General features: G+C 49.6%; 2 protein-coding genes across 7 annotated transcripts in view; one reads left to right on the top strand and one right to left on the bottom strand.

The window, feature by feature from the left end:
* The window catches only part of NRAP (nebulin related anchoring protein), a 75,678-nt gene extending 73,820 nt beyond the window's left edge, over positions 1-1,858 (top strand). For all 6 annotated transcript variants that reach the window (XM_052660724.1, XM_052660722.1, XM_052660719.1 and 3 more), the window contains 2 exons: positions 936-1,067; positions 1,602-1,858. In XM_052660724.1, the coding sequence (XP_052516684.1) occupies positions 936-1,067; positions 1,602-1,706 (237 nt within the window). In that variant the 3' untranslated portion in view covers positions 1,707-1,858. The remainder of the gene's footprint in view (positions 1-935; positions 1,068-1,601) is intronic.
* Positions 1,859-2,278: 420 nt separating this feature from the next.
* Positions 2,279-12,458, bottom strand: part of HABP2 (hyaluronan binding protein 2) — a 34,185-nt gene continuing 24,005 nt past the window's right edge. Inside the window, exons 6-13 of the mRNA XM_052661106.1 lie at positions 11,828-11,947; positions 11,167-11,338; positions 9,648-9,745; positions 7,434-7,689; positions 6,894-7,036; positions 5,920-6,054; positions 4,741-4,886; positions 2,279-2,443 (exon numbers count right to left, since the gene is read on the bottom strand). Of these exons, the coding sequence (XP_052517066.1) occupies positions 2,279-2,443; positions 4,741-4,886; positions 5,920-6,054; positions 6,894-7,036; positions 7,434-7,689; positions 9,648-9,745; positions 11,167-11,338; positions 11,828-11,947 (1,235 nt within the window). The remainder of the gene's footprint in view (positions 2,444-4,740; positions 4,887-5,919; positions 6,055-6,893; positions 7,037-7,433; positions 7,690-9,647; positions 9,746-11,166; positions 11,339-11,827; positions 11,948-12,458) is intronic.

Below are 12,458 nucleotides of genomic sequence, written 5' to 3'. Positions count from 1 at the left end.
TCTGGTTCTCTTCACCGGACGTGTCCATAATCCCACGTCCCGTGTTACCCTCAGGGAGGAGCCAGGCTGAGATAGAACCTAGGATGCCTAACATGATAGCCCCAGAAGAAATGACAAGCATCCCAGTGTATTGAGCCCTTCCTGCGGGCCAGGCTCTGTGCCAGATGCTTTCCATGCTGTGCCTCGTGGCTCTCACAACCAGCCGGTTTACAGACGGGGAACCGGAGGCTTAGAGCGGTGAAGTCACTTACTCAGGATCCCATGGCAATCAGTAGCAGGTCTGGAATCTGAGCCCCATATGGCTTACTGTGAGAGCCCAACGTCTTGGCTGCTGTGCCTTAGTCTTTCCGGGGCTTTCCAGATGGCGCTAGTGGTAAAGAACCTGCTTGCCTGTACAGGAGATGTGAGAGACACGGGTTCGATCGCCGGGTCAGGAGGATTCCCTGGAGAAGGGCGTGGCAACCCACTCTAGTATTCTTGCCTGGGAAATGCTGTGGACAGAGAAGCCTGATGGGCTACAGTCCGGCAAAGAGTCAGACACAACTGAAGCGACTTAGCATGTACACACTCTTTCCAAGGGGTCTTTGTAATCAGCAGCCTGGGCCCTTTATCTCTGAGAGGCAACCGAAGCCCCTAAATGGGAGATGACTTCCTTAAGGTTACAGAGCAGGTCTAGAAAGGAGCTCGGCCTTGAACCAGATCTCTGACCCTCCACCCTCACTGCAGCCGCCTTGAGTAGAGAGATGCAGGGGACGGCGCTGTGCTGGCCTGACTCCCAGCACAGTGCATCCTCAGTGCCAAGGAGCTCCTGCGTAAGACTGCTTGGCTCCCACGTCCTGGTTTTACTCACAACATAGTCCCCAGGGCAGCCTTTTTAAGCCTCTTCACTCTATGCCCTCCTGACCTATTCCTCTTGCCTCCCTCGTTCCCCCAAGGTCAAGTACAAATCAGACTTGAACCTGACCAGAGGTATTGGCTGGACACCTCCTGGCTCCTACAAAGTGGAAATGGCTCGGCGGGCTGCAGAGCTGGCCAACGCGAGGGGCCTGGGTCTCCGAGGGGCTTACGTAAGTAGCAGGCTGGCAGGCAAGGCCACGGGGGGAAAGGCAAACTCAATTGTTTCTTTTCAAACTTTATTTTTGGCCAAAGGTTAGCTGGCTCTAAAGACGCATGCAATGCAGCTCAGGCAAGGCGCCTAATTTCATGGGTCTGAGATGACCAGGCGGATGACACCTGGGTTAAACTTCCTGCGGGGTTTTCTCTGAAGTCACAGCCATTAGTTCTTCGGAGGCGAGCGTGCCGGGGCTACATCAATCCTGGCCACGCAGGCCAGGCTGTGCCGACTGCTTGCTCGTTACATGCGCGGACGGGGTCAGAGCCACGCTGTCTACCACAGTCTGGGTTTTGAACCCTACTTTGTTCAGAAGAAAGGTGCCCCGTCTAAATGAGAGATGGGCTCTGCTTCTTTCTTTCTCGCTGTGAGGTTCCTTTTTCTTGGGGAGGATGGAGAAGGAGGAAAGGAAGGAGAGGGTGAGCTCTTTAGACAGCTTGTCTTGTGGGAGCTTCCGCTTCACTCAGGGAGGTGTGTTTGGTTTCTGCAGGGGGGGCCGGAGGCTGTGGAGCCCGGAGATGATCAGAGGGGGTTTGTAAACCCAGATGCCACCGAGATTCTGCACGTCAAAAGGAGGAAGGCCCCGCTGTTCTGAGTGGGCGGCGTCCACCCTTGGTCCTTGGGAGAGAAGCTGGAGAGGAAGTCTGCACGCCAGAGACGTGGCTTCAGTCGGAGCCAGCTGAAAATGGCACCCCTGCCCTAGTCCTCCTTTATTAAAATAACAGCTCCCTGGAAATGGGTGGAGAATGTTGTGTTTGGTCCTCTGTTTAACACCCAGTGGTGGGTGGCTGGCCCTGTTGTGCACCCTGAGTGTCTGAGGAATAAAGACGTAAAGGTGACCCCCACCGATGCTGAGCCGTCTGAAAGCTCACACTTGCCAATGTCCCAGGTGAAGGCAGGCTGTGAACACTGATTTTCTAGAAGCTACGATTGTTGGAAGGGAAGCAAACGTCATGCACTTCAGCTTGATTCCCTCATTTCTGGGTTTCCCAGGAGGGAGCCTGAGGAAGCGGGGGCCATGCTGGTCCCGGGTGCCCTGGGCTGGGCAGCAGTGGTCTCTGCTTAGAGCCTGTGTACTCAGAGGCTCCAGGGGGTGTCCATTGCTGCCCATAGGGCCTCGCCTTGTCTGGGTGCTCACAGGGCAGGCTGTGAGCCTCACGAGACACCTCAGAAGCTAGCCTCCTTCTCCATGGTGGTTTTGATCCACGTTAGGAATTTGGTCACTTGAGTGTAGACCCCTGGCTTCTTCCCACACTCCAGGCCCCAGCTCACGATTCCGTAGACGTAGGAGGTGCCGTCCTTCTCACAGGTCAGAGGGCCTCCAGAGTCGCCCTGTGGGAAAAGATGCAAGAGACCACTCTGTGGTTCAGCATACACTCAGAGACACCCCCGCCTTCCATGAGGGGGTGCTGGGGGGTGAGGGTGGGATTGTTGGCCAGCCCTGGGGAAAGTGGCAACAAGGTTCTTCCTATGCCTCATACAATGCAGTGCTCTGAAGGGAGAGAAGCAGATAACAACCTGTGTCCTAAGTCAGAGAGGGCTTGGCAGAGAAGCCATGGGGCCAGGCCCAGGTCACACCCTGACTCCCTAACCCACCATGACTCAGTGATGCAGGTATTACTAAGGGGCTCTCGACTTCTCATTCCATCCTAGGACCTAGCAGGGGCTGGATGGATGCCCTGTTTGGATAGAGCACCTTCCAGGGCCCGCAGGGCACACACTGGTCAGGAAGGATGAGGTTCAGAGGTAGCATGGCCATGATGCTCAGCAGGGTCTATGGGGTTAGATTTACCGGGCTCCAAACCAGGCTGTCCATCTGCTGGCCTATGGGGCCTCCATTTCTCACACTATAAACCATAGGTGGCAACAGAACCCACCCGAGGGTTCTTGTGAGGACTAAGGCTTGTAAGGCTTATGGGACAGTGCGTGGTTCACATTAAACCCCCAGTTAGAGCGGAGAGGAGGAGGATGGTGGGGAGGGCAAGAATGAGAAAGACAGCTGACACACACACCCACACACACGCACACACATATCTGCTCCTGCTTACACACCTGGTAGGATATTTAATGAATTATTTCTTTCAATCTTAGCCACAATCTCCCAATTTTATGGATACCCTAGTTCCATTTTATAGATTAGACACCTGAGGTTGGCTAATTACTTGAGGGCGGCAGATTGAATGTTTGTGTCCTCCCTGCCCTGCTCAAATTCCTGTGTGAAAGCCTAATTTTTATTAGAAGGTAGGGCTTTGGGGAGGTAATTAGGTTGGGAGGGTGGGGACCATGCACGGGATTAATGCCCTTGTTGAAACCTTGTGGCTCACTTGTAGAGTGCACTTGCAATGCAGGAAACTCAGATTTGATCCCTGGGTCAGGAAGATCCCCTGGAGAAGGAAATGGCAACCAACTCCAATATTCTTGCTTGAGACATCCCATGGACAGAAGAGCCTGGTGGGCTACAGTCCTTGGGGTTGCAAAGAGTCAGACACAACTGAGTGACTCAGCATACAAGCAGAAGGGACCTAGAGAGCTCTCTCTCTTTCTGTTACACGAGGACACGTTGAGAAGTTGGCAGTCAGAGAGGGTCCCACTGGAACCGTGCTGGCACCCTGATCTCAGTCTTCCAGCCTCCAGGACTGTGAGAAATGAATGTCTGTTGTTTAGCCACCCAGTCTACGGTCACTTATATAGAAGCCCAAGCTGACTAAGCCATTCAGTGACTGAAAAAGTTCACAAAGTAAAGGACAGAAGCAGGTTGCAAACCTTTGGCTGTCTTTTTAAAATCCTGCAATCTGTTTCCTTATCCATCTTGTAGGGACTCAGGGAAAATCACTCCCATCTGCTCACACCCTTCCTTTAAGTAGGTAGATACCTGTGGCTCCTTGGGAAAGGACAGAGGGTCACAGGAGAGCCACAGACCCTGAGAGTGACCATGATTTCCCATCCCAAAGCAGGCTCGAAGCTGCAGATCACTGTTGAGTTTCTTTGTAGGGAGGGGCTCAGGTTTGAGTGTGCCCATGCTTGTCCCCCAAAGTCCTATCTGGGGGTGGGTGTCAGGCAGGATCTAAACGGGCTCTGGCCACAGAGCAGCCACTCAGCCAATTAGTGTATTAGGGCTAAATCTCCTTCCCCCTTCACACACACACATTTAAATCCTAATGATGACTCAATATTGTGAATTCTCTGACCCCTCATCTTCCTCTTTCTAACCACTGGTCTTTGCAAATGTCCCCTGCTTATTGGGATTTGCAGACAAGCTGCCCAGTGCTGAGGGCAGAAACACCCTCTTCACATTTTAACAGAGAGGAGCAAGTTCTTGCTCTGCACTTTCCACCCAGGAGCTGTGAACCAAGATAATTTCTCTAAGCATCAGTACAATGGTAACAGTGACATCCTTCACCAGACTGGTCAGAATCAAATCCAACAACAGCGAGCAAAGTGGCTGCTACGGTATTGATGCTGAGTCCTCCTGGTCTGGTGTGGATTCAGGTTTGCCAGAGGACAGATGTGCCCACCTTGACCGAATGGCAAGTGGGTTTCTGCCCCTCCTCCCTGCCCGGGGCTCTAAGGGCCCTTTGTGCCCCTGTGTAAGGCCCTGCTTTCTCCAAATGCCATGTGAAGTCTCCGACCTGGCAGGAGTCTTGTCCAGGCTTCTGGAGGTTTCCTGCACAAATCATGTTGTCGTCGATCGAGTGGTCATAGAGTCGGTGGGAGTTGCATATCGTGTTGCTGATCAGCTTGACCTTAGCATCCAGGAGCTGGCGGGACCCTTCTCCTGAGGGCCAGAGAAAAGACATTGCCACTGTAGAGACCAGGGTGGAACCTGCCCCACCAGAAGTCAGCCACCTGCCCCAAGTTCAGGCAGTAGGGGTTTTTCTAGGAGACAGGGAGAGAAGCCTACTTGAGATGATCCTTGCTTTCCATCATTAAGAACAAGATTGGAAGGGAGAGAAATCTGTTTTGAGTATTTGAGAGACACTTAAGATACTACTTCCCAATTTCCGTATTACAGGGCACATGCATTGGAAGGGCTGATGCTGAAGCTGAAGTTCCAATGCTTTGGCCACCTGATGGGAACAGCCAACTCACTGGAAAAGACTCTGATGCTGGGAAAGAAGGAAGGCAAAAGGAGAAGAGGGCAGCAGAGGATGAGACGGCTGGATGCATCACCGACTCAACGGACATGAATTTGAACAAACTCTGGGAGATAGTGAAGGACAGGGAAGCCTGGCATGCTGCAGTCCATGTGGTTGCAAAGAGTTGGACACGACTTAGGGACTGAGCAATAACAACATAATCTTGTCAGTACTATATCTACCTAGGAAAGGAGAGTTGGACACGACTTAGGGACTGAGCAATAACAACATAATCTTGTCAGTACTATATCTACCTAGGAAAGGAGGAAATTCTCCATGGATGCAAGATCAATGCTTGGTGAAAGTCAAGGAGCTAGGGGCTAGGGCCAAGGACAGATATGGAGATCAGAGGAGACTGTGAAGGTGATGAGATTTAACTAGAGCTAGAGAGATGGTCCGGAAGATACCCCGGAGTAGGAAATGGCAACCCACTACTGTGTTCTTGCCTGGAAAGTCCCACAGACAGAGAAGCCTGGCAGGCTACCGTCCATGTGGTTGAAAAGAGTCGAACATGACTGACCACACACACAGAAAGCTGGGGCAGTCTCTTTCTTTTGATAAGTCATTTTGAATATAACTCTGATTTCTAGTCGAAGAGGGCTGAATGTGACCTTTTCTTGTCTGGTGGATGCAAGTAACCTGAGTGTCAGGAGAATGCATGGCCAGACTCACCTGTTTCTGTGACACCCCAGCCGGAGATATGGCACTCAGTCCCAGAGGGAAAGGGACCATCGGGCAAACAGACAGTTTTCACATATTTGGATTCCAGGGCACAATGACCATCCACTGGCTTTAGCTTGAGCAAGGCTAGGTAGAGACAGGGGAAATGGGTGACGAAACCCTCTCTGTCAAAGAAGCATCAGCTTCAGCTTGATTGGAAGGTGGTTGCAGGAAAACCCCACTCCCAATACCCCAAATTCTTCTGTTATCATTTCATGCTTTTAACCTTCACCTGGGGAGGAGTCATAACACTTCAGGCTGAGAGTAATACTAAGAAATAATAACTGAGTTTGAAATCATTTTGAATACCGTTTTGGAAAAACAGGCTTTAAGTGGGGGGGAAAGATGTTGAGGACAGAAGAGCCTAGTTGCCTGCTGTCCAAAGGGTCGCAGAGTTGGACATGAATGAAGCAACTTAGCACGCGTGCACAGTGTTGAGGGGGGAGAGTGAGAAGTGTGTGAATGAAGAAATAAGATACAGAACTAAGGAGCAAGAAGCTTAAGTACATCATTGCCTACCAGGTGCCAGATGTACATGGGACCCACGTACATCATGTCACTTAGCACACAGGCAGTGAACGCTAGACATCAGTGTCCCTGTTTCACAGAAGAGGGAATTGAGACTTAGAAGGGTGAAACTGGTTAGGGAGTGGGGGAGTAGGGACTCAAGACAGCTCTGCACAGCACACCGTTCTTCGTGTCGGATGTTCCTTCCCCTCAGTTTAAAAGTTTGTGCACATTTATCTGCAACATTAACAGAGACTTTTCAGAACTAAAACGCCCTGGAAGAAATGCTCTACTTAACAGGGCTTATGAAAGACCTGCTTAGAGCACCTTCCAGAACCAAGCCTCAACTTTCTGTCAGAAGAGAAATCCACCCAGGACAAGAGAGACGGGAAAGCCACGATAGAAGAGAAGAGACTTGCCAATATCGTTGTAGGGAATGTCGTCTATTTCAACATAGTGGCTGTACTTGAAAATCTTCTGCACCCCAAAGCTCTGCTCATGGAATTCCGTCTTCGTCAGGTCCTGGTCTCCAAGTACCACTTTTAGATATTTGGTTTTTATCCTGTAAGGGGAAAGTGTGATGATCAGGAACTCGTCCTGGAATTTGAGAGGCTGGAGCCACACCCGTGAGTTGTGTGACCTTTGACAGATGACCTGACTTCTCACTTGGTGGCATCCTCAAGACCATGTAATCATGGTCTTGCTCACAGAGCTCTCCTGCTGGTCATTCAGCAGTTTTGAGGCTTGACTGTCATAACACATGTAATGCACGTGGTAAGCATTCTACACACAGGAGCTTTCTTCTGTTGTCTGGTTTTAAGGAGACATGCTGTTGCCCTTGGAGCTAGATCAGACCCCCTAGTCCTGCCAGAGCTGTCAAGATGCTGATCAGATGGGAAGAGGCCAGCATCCCCTGGGGATTCTGGCCTCCCTGGCCTCTGCTCCCAGCAGGCGCTTACTCAGTGCAGTGGGCTGCAGTCAGCACCCAGCATGGGTGGATCAGCGCCCCCCCGCAGTAATGGCCCTGAGGCATGGAGACGGTCAGTCGTAGTGAGGTCTGCAGGGATGCCTGCCACGGGTGCTTGCCCGCCGTGCTCTTAAAGCCTCCAAAGATCCTCTTGACCTTCTTCTCTGCTATCTCAGTCTTCCCGCAGGACCCAAACTCAGGAAACTTGGTCAAGGGCTCCATGGGTCTTCCCTCTGGGTTGGCAACGTCTGTGAAACACAAGAGAAATAAATCACACTTCCACCCTCCCTCTAGGTTCTCAGAAGGACCTTATCAGAGGTATGACTCTGCCTTAGAAGCTGAGCTAGTGTCCAGGGCTAAGAGACTGTACTGGTGCATACAGGATGGGCACATGTGCAATTAACATTTGTTGGCAGAATTCCCTGATGGTCCAGTGGTTAAGACTCCATGCTCTCACTGCTAAAGGCCCAGATTCAATCCCTGGTCGAGGATGGAAGAGCCCACAAGTTCACTCGGTACAGTGAGAAAAAAATAAAACAAAAAACCTACATGCTTTAAGGGTATACATACCCTTAAAAAATTGTTGAGCACATTGATTAATACAAAGCAAGCCTATAGAATTAATGATGAAGATATTGCGCTTTCCTTCTTATTTTGATGTGCATACAAATACATAACAGTGTGTATGATTTATATATGGAATCTAAAAAATACAACGAATTAGAGACTATAACAAAAAGAAGCAGACTCGAATATAGAATATAAACTAGTGCTTGGCGGTGGGGAGACAGAGAGAGGAGAGGAAAGACAGGGGTAAGGGATTAAAAGGTACAAGCTATTAGGTATAAAATAAACTACAGGGGGTTTATTTTGTTGTACAACAGGGAGAATACAGTCCATATTTTATAATAACTATAAATATAGTTCAACATTTAAAAATTGTGAATCCTTCTAGTGTATACCTGTAACTTACATTAACACTGTATAGCACGAGTATTTCAATAAAACATGTGCAAATGAGTATCAATATAGAAATCCATCTCTGGTAGTCTAGTTGCTGTGTCCAACTCTATGGACTGTAGCCCACCAAGTTCCTCTGTCCATGGGATTTTCCAGGTAAGAATACTGGAGTGGGTTGCCATTTCCTCCTCCAGGGGATCTTCCAGACCCAGGGATCAAACACAGGTCTCATGCATTGCAGGCAGATTCTTCACTGACCTCCAGGTATGTATTTAGCTATGTTAATGTACACATAGGTTTTTGAAGGCTTTTTTGGTGCCTAGGGGAAGATACCCAGATGACAGAGGTGGGTAGATGAGACATTTGCACAGATAATTGTCAATCAAACGAAAGAGCAACAAGAGATGTATGGGTGGTGCCCGATCTATTTAATGAGGTTTGTAAGGAGTGAAAGGTAACGCTTCATTTGGTAGATCACTTGGTAGACCACTTGGTAGGACTTTCTGGAGGAGTGATTGAAAGTGACAGTTGCTCAGTCATGTCTGACTCTTTGTGACCCCACAGACTATAGCCAACCAAGATCCTCGGTCCCTGGAATTCTCCAGGCAAGAATTTTAGAGTGGATACCCACTCCCTTCTCCAGGGGATCTTCCTGACCAAGGGACTGAACCCAGATCTCCTGCAATGCAGGTGGATTCTTTACCATTTGAGCCAGGAGGAGTGATTACTGGGGGTGATTCTCAAAGAATGGTTAGATATGGACAAGAGCAAACATGGGATAGAGCCAAGGCACAAAAATGAAACTGTTCAGGGAAGCAATCCCACTGATCAGGGCAGGAGGGTGCATAGCTTCAGATGTGGGCAGAGAAGTGGACCAAGGCAGACTTTTAGAAAGACTGTGAAGCCGGAACTCAGTCCGTGTTGCATCCTGAGAGGCTGTGGAGGCCCAGCCAATGTTTGATCCCCACTGTGCACTGAAGGCCTGGCACAGCGCCTGGCATACAGCACGCAAGTGACCAGTATTTGCTGAATGCACTGACAGGGAGCCAGGAGGCCTGAGTCTGCAAAGCTGCCCAGGTCTGCTCGGCCTGAGAGCAGAGGGTCGTGGAGCTGGGTTGCCACAAGGATGGCAAATGGTGAAGCAGGTGTGGAGGGAGGGTAAGGGTGGGAGAAAGAGAGAGTTCCGGGAATATCTGTGTATCTACCACCTCCCCACTACCAGATCTCCAGATAGCCACAGTCTTACCTGGGGCAGAGCAGGCAGGGACATCACAGTACTCCCACTTCACCTTCGCATTGTTTACTTTAAAGAAACACCAGGGCTTTTTGTCTCCATCTGGGTTTCTGAAAAAAACAAACAACAAAGTAAGCCGGGATTGAGGCTTGGTGAACCCACTGGACTTCATTAAAGGACATTAGGGTAAAAGAATATCAAGTTCTTGCACCCTCTGCCCCCCGTTCCCCGATGCCCAGAGCTAACTTCCATTCCATTCCTCCAACAGGTTAGCAAAGCTTGGCATATAAGCATGGTTATAGCTCTGGGACCAAGTCTTAACTTCTGGAGGGGAATCTCAATAACCAAAGAGTAGTTCACAAACTTCATGCCAGATCCACAAGACACAAATTGTTTTGCAGGAAAATAAATGAGATCCCTATTGAAGATCCTTCTTTGTTAGGAACATGAAGTAACTACAGAAACAGGGTGAGAGAAGGGCTCCTTTGCCCAAAGTTCCAAATTTTGAGCTTGAGAATTCTCTGAGAGAGGCTACCCTGCAGACAATCCCATGGAAGGAACAGCTCAAGGTCAACGAAAGTGGAAGGGAGCTTGTGTGTTGTGCAAGGGAAACGCCTCTGCTTAATGGAACCAGTTGAAAGCCATACACAAAATCCGTGTTTCTATATGGAGACCGTATAGAATGTCCTTGGCCTTGGTCAGACAATGAGCAGAGAGAGAAGAAAGCAACAGAATGGTCTGGAGGCAGCCGATGGGGAAGAAGGTAACTAGTCATCACCAGGGATGGAAATAACACTATTCTTATCTGGGAAAGCCTGCGCATCCTTGTGGCAGAGACTGTAAGGCTCACCAAATTTTCTCCTTTGATGTTCCATTTCTCCCTTGAAGTTTATGTGGGACCATGTGACTATTTCTGGTCAATGAAGTACATGTGCTGAAATGATGTGTCACTTCTAGGCTGAGGTAGTAAGAATCTCATCCTCCATGTTCCAGGCTCTCCTTGCCCTCCCTGGATATTTGAGTAACTTTGTTGGAGTTACCCAACCGACATGACACGTGCAGTGTGCATGAGAAATAAACACTGATGTTTTCAAGCCACTGGGGTTTGGGGTTGTTTGTTAACAGAAGCATAACCTAACCTATACTGAGTTGGAAAATCTTCCTATTGATAGTAAGCTGATGAGTTTCAGTGTTCCATTTCAAAATCTCTAAGCTGACTCAGGAAAACTAGGAGCAAGGGGAGTGAGTGAGTGAGTGAAGTCGCTCAGTCGTGTCCGACTCTTAGTGACCCCGTGGACTGTAGCCCACCAGGCTCCTCCGTCCATGGGATTTTCCAGGCAAGAATACTGGAGTGGGTTGCCATTTCCTTCTGCAGGAGATCTTCCCAACCCAGGGATTGAACCCGGGTCTCCCGCATTGTAGGCAGACGCTTTACCATCTGAGCCACCAGCGAAGGAGCAAGGGGAAGGGACAAACAAATCCTCACCCTGACAAGTAGCCAAGGCTGAGCTGAGAGGAAGGTGAGCTTTACCTGCAGAAATTGTGCTCCCCGATCCCATGGGCCTCAGCGTCCTCCATAAACACGTTGTACTTCTCCTGCAAGAGGAGGTGGGAGTTCCAGTAAAGGCACGAGTGCTGGTTGACTGTCTTACTCACTTTCCCTCGGTAAGAGTAGCCGTCATCAACGTAGCAGTCATCAGGACCTCGGAGAGAGCAGGCAAGAATGTGAGAACTGAGATGAACTGGCGTGCCGCGCCCAGAAAGGACTTGTCAAGCATGAGAGGACTGGCCTAAATACTGATCACCCTGAGATTTCACCACTGGTCCCAGAAAGAAGGTGGCTTGAGAATGTTCCACCTTCACCCCAGCTTAAAAACACAGAATCTCATGAGGGTGGGGGTTGGCAACCGAATTCTTTAATTTTGGCTCAAACAAGAACTGGTACACTGAGGTGCATTGAGGACCAAGGATGCCCGGATGTATTTGACTTGCCTACATATATCCCTGTTTATTACACCCTTTACACGGAGCAGGACACACCCTTACGCCCTTTGGTTGGAAGGCTGAGGCAATAGCAGCGCTTGGGAATCTTGACTTGAATCCTGTTCTGCCAAGTCCCCAACAGATAAAGGATTCCAGAGGCCTCCTGTGTGGCTCTGAGATTCTGGAGAAGTGGTGGTAGAGACCCATACCTATTTCACAGAGCTTCCCCTTGAACTGGTCAGGACAGGCGCAGGTGAACTTGGACCTCCGCCTCTGCCGGGAGCAGGTGCCACCGTTTTGGCAGGGATTTGGCCTGCACACAGGAACCACTGTAAACACAGGGAGTGGGTCCAGGAAGGCCCTTTAGGAGGAGTTGCAGCTACATCTGAGCTGATGAGGAGATGTTGGAGGCACTTTTCTGGTGTCCAGCCTTTCACAGAAGATGGGTCACCAAAGGGGAAAGAGAGACCCACTGACTTGCTAGTAAACATACACACACACCTTAAGAATGTAAACAGACATGGGTGAAACAGTATGACGGAGGCCAGCAAAAATGAGTATATAAGTAGATGGGTTCAGTAAGGAACAGCAAGATGCATGGACTGAGCAGGAATTTTGGGCCAGTCTGAGCTAGATTGAAACTTAGCTCTGCCCCTTGATAGCTGTGTAACCATGAGCAAGTGAGCTAACCTCTCTGAACTTCAATTTCTTCATCTGTTAAACTTTCTTGTAGTGTTTTTGGGAGAATGTGAGAGAGAATGTAAATCTCCTGGGACAATGCCCGACTCACAGCAGTGAAAAAATATACATGACCCATTCTAGGAATAGACTGGGGCTTAC

The sequence above is a fragment of the Budorcas taxicolor genome, chromosome 23 (assembly GCF_023091745.1).
Source record: "Budorcas taxicolor isolate Tak-1 chromosome 23, Takin1.1, whole genome shotgun sequence".
NCBI classification, from domain to species: Eukaryota; Metazoa; Chordata; class Mammalia; order Artiodactyla; family Bovidae; genus Budorcas; species Budorcas taxicolor.
This window is presented reverse-complemented; position numbering and strand designations above follow the sequence as displayed.